Source organism: Homalodisca vitripennis, chromosome 6 (genome assembly GCF_021130785.1).
Source record: "Homalodisca vitripennis isolate AUS2020 chromosome 6, UT_GWSS_2.1, whole genome shotgun sequence".
Taxonomy (NCBI): domain Eukaryota; kingdom Metazoa; phylum Arthropoda; class Insecta; order Hemiptera; family Cicadellidae; genus Homalodisca; species Homalodisca vitripennis.
This window is the reverse complement of record NC_060212.1, coordinates 73,107,997-73,122,556: the sequence shown is the minus strand read 5'-3', so window position 1 is coordinate 73,122,556 and position 14,560 is coordinate 73,107,997. Positions and strand designations below refer to the sequence as shown.

The following is a 14,560-nucleotide window of genomic DNA, read 5'->3' as shown; positions in this document are numbered from 1 at the left end:
ATTTCATATTTTAACCCTACTATTGGACAGTGACTCATTTTGAGTTCCTCTAGGTTCACTCTGTAACGGCCAATGACTCATATGAGTTGGTAATCTCCACTTCCATGACATATTTAACCATCAAAAGGGGCATTAACCCCAAAAAATATATCTACGTGTTCCTAATGAACTAACATTTCAAATAGATATTGAAATTTCCGATAAACCTTATCACTTGACTTTAGCAACTTATAAAGTAATTATACAGTTAGTATCAGCCACAATGTAGCGAGAAGGTTTAAAAACTAAGTATGTTTCAAAGGATCATACCAAATAGAATTTTCATTTTTTTATTATATATCAATACAAAGCTACAAAAAAAATGCAAAATATGTAATATAGTACATTATTTCACTTATTTATTGCCTAGAGTGCCCTAGAGTCAAATACCCAATAAGTAGTTTTTAAAGGGATCAATGATGAATGTGACAACAAATCAAAATATTGGTAACTTTGTAATGATAAAAAAAATTGTGAAATTAAATATTTTACTCTGATCAGCTGTTGTTAGCTATTACATGTTATAAATAGGTGATTATACTTGTTAATTGTAGTCAATATGTTTTTTAACTCAATGACAATTCTTGAAATTTTGAAATTTAATCTTTAAATTATTTACTTATTTTACTCACAGACAAATTTGTAACACATACTAGATCTGCAACCTTTAAGCATCACCAGGTAATTACTATTACAGGTAATGCTGTTCCAAGATAAAATAGGCATAATTACATTTTTTAGAAGGCCAAAGCATATTTTTGTATAGATTATTTCTTTTTTATTGAATAAATTACATTTGTAACAAATAAGACTAATGTAACAAACAAGTTAATTCATTTACATTTTCATAAAATTTTGGCACATAAAAATGTTGTAGTGTTGTATACAATTTTGTTACCTAAAACATAAGGCTGAAAGTGAAACAGAGTAGGTACAAAAATTGGAAAAGTATACTTAAAAAAACATGCAGCTGTGTGAAAATATTTTGAATCCATAATTATAATGTGAAGGCTCTGTCCCAGAATTTTTAAGGTCAAGCTGCATGGGTCCATACATTAAAATAAATAATTTATATTACATTATAGAATATAGAAGTATGATCAAAAATAAATCATAAAATCAAATTAAGGCTATCTAATATTAAGCTATTCACATAAAGGTTAAAATTCATTCACCTCACTTATTTTACTTACCATTTGTTTGAAAGCCATGAAAGCATGAATGAGGCAAACAGATGTAATATTTGAAAAAAATAACTTTGAGAAATACAAAGAATTCATGCTTAAATTTTACTAAATCATCCCATTACATATCTTATTTTAAATTTCTTATGACAATATGTTAACGGTATTAACATTTTTTTAATCAATGACAAGGCCAGTATTGCTTGACAAATAAAGCTTAATCTGGCTACAGCAACACAACCCTCCTGACTCATAATGATGTAATTTGCATGTGCTTTCATTTTTGTTATAATGCACAGTGAAACCATATGGACTATAATGAGGCAATGATTGAAACCATCAAATTCTAAACTAATGTTGTGTACATCTTTTTGTTTTTAATAATGCAAGCTCTTGAAACTTCCTCTGGTTTGTAGTGTCCATAGTTTGTGTTGTGATAAATGCACAGTTAGTAAAGCGAATAATATATTTTTATTCAATATTTTATATTAGTATACTGTTACTATTATTTATTTAAAAAATTTTTTATACGAAACAAAATTAGTTTTTTACCCTTCCCACGCCGTAGACGGGATATATTAGAATGGTACTTTGACTGAAATGCCAAATACAGTTTTATCCGATATTATAGATTATGTCTCTTGGAGAGTTTTTTTGGTTTACATAAGGCCTTCGAAATCCCTAGTGCACACTCTGTGCTTACCGCACTTGCCAAGGAAATATTTATAAACAATTCGGGAGTGCCCTTTTTTTTATAACTCTGACCACCTGTTCGTCAGTTCTGCGTCTCCTACAGAGCTGGGGGGGGTGGGGGGGGGGGGGGGTGGGGGGGGGGGGGGGTGGGGGGGGGGGGGGGTGGGGGGGGGGGGGGGTGGGGGGGGGGGGGGGTGGGGGGGGGGGCCAGCGGAAGAGTAAGTTGTTGCCAAATGGTACAATGTCCTGGAAAATTACATAGAAGTAATCTGGATATTTATAATATATAATATGGATATTTATTGCAGATATAATTAGTAACCATAAGTTACCAGTATCATACATTTTCTATTTTTAGGTTTCCAGTCGTCATAATGGCTGAAAGTGGACAATCACCCGTTTCTGAGTATTTTAATTTGAAAAAAAAAAACAATTACTCCAAGTGTCAGTTATTATTCTGACATGTCTTCACTAGGTTTTAATTTTAACATAATTTATGCCAATTTTTTTTTTTAATATTGTAATGCTTAAATTTATGTAGAGTGAAATTGTATAATGAAAATAAATAAATAAAAGTGTAATGTAGAATCTTGGAGCATTGGAAAAAATGTTTATCGTACTATCACTTGTATAAACAAATTCAACATTTTCCAATATATAATTTTTATTTTGTGCAAGGCCTTTCTGAATCAAAGATTCCATCATCCATAATTTGTGAAGTGCCTGATGATGGAATCTTTGATTCAGAAAGGCCTTGCACAAAATAAAAATTATATATTGGAAAATGTTGAATTTGTTTATACAAGTGATAGTACGATAAATAAAAGTGTGTTAAATAATCAAGTAATACATTTTAAAGAGAAGCATTTTTATCAACCTTTTGATATAATCAAAAATGACCTTAATGAAATTAATTTAAAGTTAAAATTCTAGGTACTTGTTAATATTTTCTAAATCCTTTGTTATCGATTAAATGCACGTGTTTAAGGATAGTTAGTTATTCCTGGTTATTTTGAAAGTTATCAAATTAAATAAGAATGTACGGTATTGTTAGTTTAGTTCTTTTAAAAAATTCTGTTAAAAATGTACTACAATAGTAAGCATGTAAACAAATTTGAAAATGGTTGTGAAACTAAACTCTTACTAGTAGGTCAGGAAAGAATACCACCTAACCTTGATGTAATAATGGTAGAAATGAATTATTTTTTGTTTTAATAATCATCAACACTAATTTTCTTTCTGGTAGTCCAGTCAAATATTAGATGCAATGATTGAAAACTATTTCTCGGTCACAAAATCTAGCCATAAATTAATTTTAGACCTGTCTAAAAATTAAATTTAAAATGCCATTAACTATTCAAGTAGTTTTTTATGAATTGTATATCATTATGAATTTTATATCTTATTTAACTTTATCAGTCATAGTATATACTGTATTATACAGTGATGTATTTGAACCTTTTTTATAGCTACTGACAAATAATTATAACAAAGATTAATGACTAACCTTTAACTCCCAAAATAAGGATTTTGTATGGCGATGGTAGTAGTCTCTTAAGGGTATAGCCTCTGTTGTCTTGCCTTTGCTTACAAAACTCCGCACATGTTCGTAGAACCACGATTTGTACCATCTGCTTATCACATTAACCTATACATAAAATATAGTAAACGCTTAGAAATAAATAATAATGATATTAAGATTTTAGTCTACTTTTGAAGGTTCATTGTAGAATTTTTATCTAGAGCATGTTTTGTTCTCCTTTATACAGGGTGTCCCACGAGTAACCCGACAAACTTCTCAGGTGGTTTTCTCTCATTAAAATAGTGAACAAAGTTCATATAAACAAATGTCCTTTGTTAGCAAACTGCAGATAGTGTTTCCAGATTACTTGTGAGACATTCTGTATAGTGTTTTGTATAAATAACTGATGGAATGCAAATTTGCAGCCTAAATGAGCTTTCTTTTGTTACTTTGTTGTAAAACTACAATAAAAAATAAAATGTTAATTACAATACTTTTTCCAGCCTTGGAGAAAACATTGCTCTTTTTAGTGAATAGTTCACTTATTCTGAAAACTACCACAAGTTTAGCATTTGCAGGAGTTCAAATAAGTGCCATTTATAATTGAGAAAAACCTATTTAAATTCAGAAGACAGTCCTACAAATAAATAGAATGTCCTATGCAGAGCTTCATGGGCGTATATAAGCGGGAAGGGATCAAGGTCCCTGAAATTTTGAAAAAAAAGTATTAAATTTGCACTCAGTAGTCTTTTTAAGTTTGGACACATCCATGAGGTCTTAAAGCTCAAAACTTTGCCAGGAGAAGATTCCTGAACCCCTGTTTTGAGAGTATTTTACACCTAAACCACCCAGTGTGCCAGCCCCCAAAATAATTTTCATCATACGCCACTGCCAAGCTTCTAATTTGGGTTATATTAATAAGATAAGATATCAATTGTAAAACACAAAAATACAAGTACTCACATAACAAGTAGTGGTATCCACCATCTTTCCTGTCATGATGACCCCTTCTGTCTGACTGAACATGATTCCTTCCACAAATTGATTGTTTACAGTATCTTTTGAGTGGGCCTCAAAAAGTTGCACCCCTTCCTCCAGAGAATAGAATGGTTCATATGTTAGCTCCACATACCTGAAGCAAATGTTTCATTTCATTACTATCACATCATATTCATGAAATTCCCTTTTTTAACTGGTAATTTCAACATGACTTTGAATTCTAGTTTGATAATTTATTGTAGCATACCACGAATAAAAGTTTTACCTTTTTGCTGGAACAATTTTCAGTTCCACAGCTGTGAGAAAACCCAAAGTTCCGTAGGACCAAGGAATAGAATAAAATAAGTCAGGGTCTTCTTTCTGCAAGTGAAAAGTTTGTTTAGTTTTTGAAGAAAACCACATTATTAAAATTAATCCAGTAAAACAAAAACCTACATCAACATATTCTTGAAATATTAAAGTATATAACACATCTTATCTACACTGTTTTATTGCTGATATTATATCTTACACACTATTCTATTACAAGTAAATTAAGTTCATTATAATGTAAATCAATTATATTCTCTTATAAGAAAATAAATACGATAAAGGCACACCATATTGTTATTAATTTAAGTTCTCTAAAGAAAATATACCAGATTATATATAATGTAAGCTCTCATTTCAGATACTATTTCTTAAAAATAATGGAATTTTAATTTTACTAATTTATTAGTTATAATGTTTTCATGTGAATTTTTTAAAAGCTTTAATCCATGAGGCAGATATGCATTTTGATACTAATTCTATAACAATATTATAGTTATTTTTAGTTCTACCAGCGCATTTTGGTTGACAAGCCTTTGCAAAGTCAAGTAGATTAAATTTGGTAGAATCAAGGTTATTTTCAGTCCTTTGTTCTCTGATGAGAATTAATTTATGAAAAAACCATAAAGTAGTACTCATTCCACAAATTCATCCTTGTTTCAACAAAATAACTTTTGAATTAAGCATTTTTTACATTGGGGATGTGTAGTACATAGAAACTAAATTATTGATAAGAAAATATTTGCTTGATATTGAAATTACGAGTATACCCCTTTCCATTTTATGGTCTCAACTCCAAAACAATGAATATCTCTGTTTTTATGATGGCGAAAAACCTTTTGAGGCTAGCTTGAACACTATTCTTACATTTTGTTTTACCAGTTACTCCAATATGACTATAATGCATACACCTGTAATTGTTTTGATCTTTTCCTAGTAGAGTTCATATTCTTTAGTCAAGATTATATTGTAGGCACTCCAAAAAGTAGTCTAAAACCTTCTAATTTGAATGAACAGTCTTTGAGTTCTTTATTGCACCTCCGGCAAACTGTTGTTTGAACTATTATTTGGCATATAATAATGTATATCTAAGCAGAGAAAATAATTAATTCCTCTGGATTTCATTGAAATTATTGCAAATCGTCCTAGGAAAATATCACTAAAGTGTTTTAAACAACTCTACTTTTTCGATGCTGAAGTTGGTATTTGCTCCTTTGAGAGATGCTACTAACAGAAAATAATCTCAATAATGCATCAGTTCTGTCTGACTTTTCACAGATCAAGCTTCCTATGTCACAAAACTGATTATGACCCATCCATTACTTGAAACTTGTATAAGAACCATAGAAGCAGAGTAATTAATTTATGTAGATCAGAAAGAATCTTTGAGTAATGTTTGCATGAACAGTTTGCAATGTTAGACTTTGTTTACAGTCTTTATAAATATCTATAATTGATCTAAAAACACTTATAGGAGCATTTATTTGTACTATGACATTTTACGAGTGTTTATCTATATTAGTTAAACCCTTGTGTTATTTATTACATGTTATAAATTCATTAATTTAGTAGTATTTAACAAATATTTTACCTTGGAGCAGGTGACCAAACTTCCGTCAGCTAGTACTAGTTCATATGATATGCAGTTATGTTGGAACAAACCGACAGCATGGGAAGAGGACTCGATCCCTGTGCCCATTATCAGTCCACCTAGTTACAAAACAGGTCTGTCAGCATAGCCTGTTTTAGAAAGGTTTTATGCTTTCTCAATTTAAAAACTAGTTTTAAACACAATCTGGACTGTCTTAGAGGTATTAGTATTTTTCTTGTTAACTAACAACAAGACCTGAGAAACTCCTCATTGTACTAATCCTAAAAGGATCTTTGAGCTAGCTTTCAGAGTGATATGATTTTCAGGATGGGTAAGGTTGGTAGTAAAGGCCGCTTCCTGTCGGAGATCCTATAAGGTGGGATAGCAAGCTCTATATCTCTGTCATCGTGTCACCTTGGAAGAAGGGTACACCCGTGTCACCAGCCTCTTACAGTCTAAATGGGTAGAAAAAGGTATTTTCTCATGTTCTCTTTAACACTAAGGAAGTACAACCCACTCTAACAGGCATCTTCCGCAGTAGACTAGACCTATCAATCCACCCTTTGATCTCAATATCTTAACATCTTCTGTTAGTCTCGACATCCATGGAGTTGCTCAGATGTAAATACTGCAAAATAAAAATTTCCTCAAAACTTAAGGCCATACCAACATCAACTTACAGGGGCTTCAACGATCAAAATTTAAAACAGCTTAAGGATCTATTGGAAATCCAAACATGCGACAGAGTGAGGGATGCAACAGATGTAGAAGAGGTTATAAATATCCTGCTGTCAGGTTATAAATATCATTGCAGTAGCAATTGAAATAATTTGCCCGGAAAAAAGTCTCGAGGTCCAATTAACAATCGAAAGAAAAACTTTGTTGACCCAGAAGTGATTGTCCTTAAAAAGCGTTTTCTAGATGCCCAGCAAAAGTACATCTTGAGTGGTAAAGAAGGCAGACTTGCAGCTAATATAAGTAAGAAGACATATGACCAAAAATGAATAAGCATCCGTAATAACTTAATATCTGAAGCAATATATCTTAATCACAGTCAATATCTGAAGCAATATATCTTAATCACAGTCAATATCTGAAGCATCGAACAAAAGTAAAGCAGTTTGGAAAATCATAAACAATGAAAGAGCTCCAAAAACTTGTTCTTTCACCCCTTCTTCTTTAAACATCAATGGAAAAAAAGTTGACACCTTACAATTGGCTAATCATTTTAATGATTACTTTTCTACCATTGCAGAGAAGGCTTTGCAGAAAATTGGACTGTATCCAAGGTCAACCTCAAACATATTGTCAAATAATACCCCATGGAGAGTAGGCAGTAATCTCGAAAATCTCAAACCTACAACTTTTAAGGAAATACAGAACATTTTAACGTCATTGAATCCTACACTGTCTTCAGGTATCGACATTCCATCACAACTGGTAAAATATTGCAAAGAAGAACTTTCTTATTCTCTGATACAAGTAATCAACAGATCTATGGCTGAAGGCATTTTTCCCTCCTGTTTAAAGATCACAAAAGCTTATCCATTGCACAAACAAGGCTCCAAAGAGGTAGTCCAAAACTATCAGTCCATTTCCTTACTACCCACTGTTTCTAAGGTGTTTGAAAGGGTTTTGTAAGGGGTCAGCAAAATGGTTTTGCAGCTATTTGTCTAACCGAAGCCAACTCTGTGAACTAAAAGAAACCAAAAATGGAGAAACGAGAACTGTTAAATCTGAGAGAGCACCTATGGAGAGAGGTGTCCCCCAAGGATCTGTCCTAGGACCAGTCCTGTTTGTGCTCTTCACCCTTGACCTTCCAAAATATGTTTAAGACTTTGGTTACACTGTAATGTTTGCTGATGACACAGTTTTGCTGACTTGTAATAGCGCCACAGAGCATCTAGAAATCAAAAGTTTTCAACGAACTTATACTGGGAATAAAGAAAGACGAGCTATCACCACTGCCAAACTTACAGCAAGTCTATAAACAACACATCTGGGTGTAATTATAGATGAATGTTTGTTATAGAGTTTTTATGTAGCAGACTGGGATCAGCTTTGTATGCAATTCGAAGAACTAGAACAATTTCCACTGTAGAGGCAGTTAAAGTCGCATACTACGCACTTTTTGAAAGTCGTGTAAGACATGGAATTTTGGTTTGGGTAGGCACATCAGGAGGGAATCTCTAGAGAGTTTTAGTCCTACAAAAGCGTGCTGTGGGTTGAAGCCAAGAGAGTCATGCAAGGATGCGTTCAGAGAATGGAGAATACTCACAATACCCTCCATCTATATAATTGAAGTAATCATGTTTGCTGTACAAGAGAATCTACAGAGATTTAACCACATCCATCAACATAATACAAGACATTCCCAACAGTTTACTCTACCTGCACATCACCTAGAACTCTTCCAGAGAAAGCCGTCCTATGCCAGAGCAAAGTTTTTCAATGTACTACCAACAAGTCTCAAGAATAGTCTACCCACAACTCTAAAGAAGAAACTGAAAGTCTGGTTCATTGACAAATCTTTTTACTCCATTGATGAATTTTTGTATAGAAATTATGAAACTCTGTAAATATTTAACATTATATTGTTTTAAGTTAGTAGAACACACTTTCTAAACTTGAGTTTATGAAATAAAGAGATTCTGATTCTGTAACTGACACATTGGTTTATAGTGAGTGTACCCAGTGAAGATTTAAGTACGTATAAGCTTAGCCAGAGGCAACTCTCCTGAGGTTTAGCTAAGTTCACATAAGTTGGTGTAAGTTTTAAACCTACAACAAATCTGGTAGGAACAAAACCTCTATGCTTCTAGCCATATAAAATGTTCCAATGCTATTGTCAGCCATTAATACACTTTCATACTATAACAGGGAAATTTTACTATTAATAGACTTTTACTACCATTTGATTAGTTTGATTAATTTCTCTGTATTTCAACAAAAGAGGTAGCACTCAGATGGACAGTTTGTGGGACGGACTGCCATTTTAGTACGTTTTTACTCTAAGATCAAGAGGAATCTATTCTCAAGTTTCTAGGACTTTATAGAAATCGAGAGTTATCGCACAGATGGCCAGACAGACTGGCAGACATAAGGACTGTCCTTTGACACCAAAATTAATAGGGTTCTTTCTTGGCCGAAGAGGAACCCATTTATCAAGATGGGTAGACAGGCAGCCTCTTATTTGACCTTATAATCTTAAAATCAATAGAATTTGACAAATAAAAAGTTATGCACCAAGTTTCAAATCTCTAAATAACACCTTTAAATCAAGAGTTATCACACAGACGGATGGACAACATTATGATTTCAAGAATACCCTGTCAGTACCTTAATAATAATAATTTAAATATCTATAATGTTATTCATATTTTATTTTATTGTTACTTAATAAAACAATGTTTATTGGTATATTCAACAATACGGTTTCACTGAAATAGCAAAAGCATATAGACTCCATTTAAAAACCAAAGTGAGTACTTTGATTTTATGGTGAAGACTGAAAGTGCAAAACAAGTCAGAATTACACAATGTTCTCAACAATAACCTTCTCAAACCAGCCTTAATCAATTTAAGTTGGGGCTTTTCACTGAGGAAAAAATAACTCTGCTCACATGGCTTCCTGTAAATGACATGTTCTAACTAGTAGAACCCGAAATGTCAGGAGTACAGCTAAAACCTGCCCTATTCCTGACGTCATGGACTTGGAACCAATAGTCAAGGGAGTAGACCAATGCTATTCAAGTAAACATATAACATTACTATATTATAAAAAGAACAAGTACATCAGAGATACTCTTAATTATTTTTATGGCTTTGAATTAGAAGTTATATGCTTAAACATGTCCATATTTAGTAGCTGTGCGTACTGTGCCATCAGTCGTTTAACAACTTTCCTGCCTTTCATATCCTTACCCTTCCCATCATTCCCCAGCGATCCCCATACTGTAACACATAGTTTTATTTACACCTCATACATAAGCTATAATTTTACATACATTTAACATATATTTTATTTCATAGTTTCTATAAATTGCAATATTTCTTCATTATTCCATTGTTTATTACTTTGATAAAATTTACTTTGACATGAAAATCAGCCCAATTACTTTTCCTCATGAAAGATAGATATAGACAATAATAATAATTACTGTATAATACAAAAAAATCTTTTTGGATTAAACATATATCTCTTTGATATAAAAAAATGACCTTTAGCCTGCAGTGGTTTTCTTTTTATGGGAAAAATGTTCAATTAGTTCATCAAAATGGACTGTTTGTTATATCTGATTCAATTGCAAATATTTTACTATAAATATTAAAATAAAATAAAATAATTTGTGGCTTCCTAAATCTTGCCATCCTGTACAGGAACACAAAATATCACTTGCCTAAATACACGTATAGACCTAAATATACATTTTGAAAACATTTCAGATCGAATTAATCGATTAATAATTTTAAATTCCTTATTAATTTGAACTAAAATCAACAAATTACAATAAAAGCATACATACCTACGGTTAAGTCATCCAGTTCCACGACAAGTGGAAGGGTTAAATTTAGAGGCTTCAATTTACTTGTCAGTTGTCCCATAGTAACTAAAGGCTCAACCTTTACTACCTGTAAATAGAACATATTATCTTTAAATGTATCCATGAAATCCAGATAATATTTTGAGCAAACAATTTGAAACCATTACTGTAGACAAAACTTGAGGGTGATAATTTTTTAATGTTTTAGTAGCAGTTCTTTGTTTGTCTAAAGTAATTCCACTGATAATGTTGAGCAATGGTGGGAAGTGTTGATTCAATACAAATGTTAAATTTAGCTCCATTTCAATAGTGAACATGATGAGACATGAGAACATCACTTCATCTAGGTAAAATTTGTTTGTAGTATAGGTATCTCTGATGTCGAAACGATGTAGAGTTCGTTTTGAGCTTCTTCATCACCGACTGCTTTGGATCTCTTCAGATGGATATTGCTTCCAGATTCTATAGAAGTCAAATCTGTCACAGCGTTAGATTTCAGATGCTGCACTAAGTGGAAGGTAAAATATAGCTGAACTTAACAACCGTTAAGTAATTCAATTAAGAACCAAATGAAATAAAACAAATTACTAACAGATTACCATTTTGTCGATGTTGATTTCAATAATTTCATCCATATCAATATGTATGTTGTACATAGTCTTCTTGTACTGTGGCTCTCGTAGGGTCATCGCTTTCCATCCAGGTCGCCCTGTACACATGGGCATTTTTTGTCCACTTTTCTTCCATTGTTTTACCTGTAGACACATACTCTGTGTTAAGTGTGAAGTTTTAAAGATTATATTATAATCTACCTATCAATATTGCCAAAATATTGTTAAAATGTTATCGTTTCTACACATTATTTTCCCATTCCCACATTACCACCGATTTCTTGTAAGATGAGATCATTTGAGTACCCAAAATCCTTTATAAAATCTAGAATTAGTACTGCCAGTAATGTAAATGAAATAAAAATCTAGAATGGGTATTGCCAGTAATGAAAAACGAATAATCTTACAAATTGCAATTTATTTATGAAGAAACATTAAAGCCTGCATTCTGAATCAGTATATGGTATGTAACTGTTGAAATCTCTAATGTTGGCAGCACTGGAGCAAGCAGACTATTTCCAATTCTGCACCATGGTTGTGAGTTGAAAAAAATTTAATGAACACTTCACCACATGGTAGTACTTTGCTTTCCCATGTAGGTTTGTTGAATATAATATAAAACAAAAGACTTGATGTATAGTTTTTATACCTATAGTCTCAAAAATCAAAAATTATTTTGAGATGTACTAATTACATTGTTGTACCTATAATTTCATTCTAAAGCAACATAAGATACAACCATAACATTTTGTAGAAGAAAAAATATATTGTATACAAATTTTTAAATACCAACATTGTGCATATTTGCATAACCATGATTTTAAGAGTTTCAATTAAGCTATAGGTATTAATTTAAAACATTTATGTTATTTTGAGATAATGTATTGCACACAAATAAAGAAATACAGGTAATTAATTATCAAGACATTATATGCTAATTTACATCCACTAAAACTTATGTAATTATTTTATTTCTCAACCGATTTTAACAAATTTGGTATTGTTAGTTTTTGCATTACTTTTGTAATCAATAGTTATTTATGCAATTTTTACGTGGAATTAACAGTTTTTGGAATATCAAAGTTTGAAAATTTTTTAATGCCACTGTTTTTAAATGGAAAGTGGTAATAGGTACTTTATTTTTTTATTTTTCCTTTAATTAGCCAAGTTTCATGTTATTTGCTCCAACAGATTCTGAGATATCAGTTTTTAAACAAAAAACACACATGGACAGACAGACAGTAAATGAAGCGAGATAGGACATGTTGATATAAACTATTTTGTTTGTGTTTGTGTCTACTATCATATCCTGAAGTTGTGCTAACCTCTTGTGAAACATCCTGTATATCATTAAATTGCATAGTGTGAATAAAAACTCTAAACAGATCTGATATTTTATATTTATATTTATTTTTATTATTTAAATATTTTGATTAACATTTAACATGATATGATTAAATGTTAATCAGCTTTCTGCTGTAAAATTACTTTTTACTGAATGAACATTAGTTACGGTACCTAATATTGATTACAATAAAGTCAACCATAAAAATTATATTTTTAGTATAGTTACATAAGTAGGGAAATTCAATTATAGGCATTTACCTGGTCTTGAACAAATTTAGTTTTTTCAAAGTGACTCTCTGACTTTTCTTTCGTCGAAAACGATCCTAAGAGGCGTTGAACACTTGTTATTATATCGTACATAATAGTCAATGGTAAGAGAAACAAAACAACAAACACCCATCTAAAATTGAACAGGCAATAAACAACCAGTTCTCCCAACACCATAGTTACCAGCAACTTTGATAATTGTCAGTGTTGGTAAAAGTCTCTACTGCACTGAACACTTTGACTGAAGTAGTTCACTGTAAACAAGACTATCATTAAATGGATATTAAAAATCAATTATCTAATCTGTTTGTTCAGCCCTCAACATCTCTGGAGTGTACGAATGTGAGAACAGTTACCTGACAAGATTATACAACAGATAACTTGTCACCTAGGATAGGACTTAGCAGTCATTGGCTTGCAGAGACAGGAGTGGGGATGTCGGGATGTGTTCCCAGTTAGACACTTAAAATTGCATAGCATTCAAAACTGGTTTGCGCAGCAAACAACATAAATTAATACTACATTAGTCGACAAATACTCAAAGTGTAATGATTTTGTCCGTACTGGTCAATTTCTTATTTCTGTATTAAATAATTGGCTAAGCGTTAACGAAGCCTGTCATTCGAGAACTGGAAAATTTCATTTCTGTCTGTCTATATGTCTGTCCTCATGTTATCTCGAGAATGTACTGACCTATAGATTAGAAATTTTGCATGAAGCTTCATTTCTATATAAGCAAGATTAAGTATGATGATAGGGCTTGTCACTCCATGGGATTTGGCAGAGCATTAATAAAATCTTTTTAATTGGTCTTTGCATAATCATGATGGCAATGTGAAAATTACATAATAAATAAATTTGTAAACAAACTGTTTTTTTTTACATGAAAGTTTTAACATGTGGGATAGTAACATATGTAGACTTGTGTAATAAAACAGTCTTGAAATTTAGCAAGAAAACCACAAGCAAAGCCTTTTGTGCAACACACCCGTATGACTGTTACCTATGTTAGTGTGGCATACTCTTATCTTGTATATTATAGATTTTATGGTAACCTCAGTTGGCAAAATATTCTATGCCCTAGGACACAATGTACTAAATATTTGTTGGTAGTAAAAAGAAATTTACTTTAAGAAACAAACTGATCATCAGTCACGCTAGTTTCAATGGAAGTCAAATGGGAGAATATCAAAATTACTACAAATATCAAATGGTATATTTTTACTGTTCATATTTTTCTTAGCTTGACACATTTGAATCCAATCATCAGACACATTAATAAATATTTAATCAATGACAGCTAACCACATACAGGCCATCAAACTTTCAGTCTCTTTATCTAGTTATCTGAATATAATAAAACTATTTTTATGTGTTTAATGGTTGGTTTGAATTTGTTTCTTATTGGTTTTTTTAAAGTGCCTCACTTTAAAACTGTTGTTTGCAGGATTATA

At 31.8% G+C, this 14,560-nt stretch overlaps 1 protein-coding gene across 1 annotated transcript; it reads right to left on the bottom strand.

Annotated features, from left to right (window-relative positions):
- Positions 1-691: 691 nt before the first annotated feature.
- LOC124365432 (delta(24)-sterol reductase-like) lies at positions 692-13,544 on the bottom strand. Its single transcript, XM_046821411.1, has 9 exons — positions 13,098-13,544; positions 11,481-11,636; positions 10,864-10,969; positions 6,338-6,456; positions 4,703-4,797; positions 4,402-4,570; positions 3,424-3,564; positions 2,125-2,162; positions 692-704 (listed from the first exon to the last, which is right to left on the bottom strand). The coding sequence occupies exons 1-9, from the start codon at positions 13,281-13,283 to the stop codon at positions 692-694; spliced, it is 1,023 nt and encodes a 340-aa protein (XP_046677367.1). The 5' UTR covers positions 13,284-13,544.
- Between the last annotated feature and the right edge of the window lie 1,016 nt (positions 13,545-14,560).

Excerpts from the sequence above, each read along its gene's own strand:
- LOC124365432 (XM_046821411.1), bottom strand. The coding sequence starts at position 13,283 with ATGGTGTTGGGAGAACTGGTTGTTTATTGCCTGTTCAATTTTAGATGG. Across the intron at positions 10,970-11,480 it reads AAATCAACATCGACAAAATG|GTAGTAAAGGTTGAGCCTTT; the intron begins GTAATCTGTTAG and ends TTCTATTTACAG. Across the intron at positions 2,163-3,423 it reads CCTTATTTTGGGAGTTAAAG|GACATTGTACCATTTGGCAA; the intron begins GTTAGTCATTAA and ends GTAATTTTCCAG.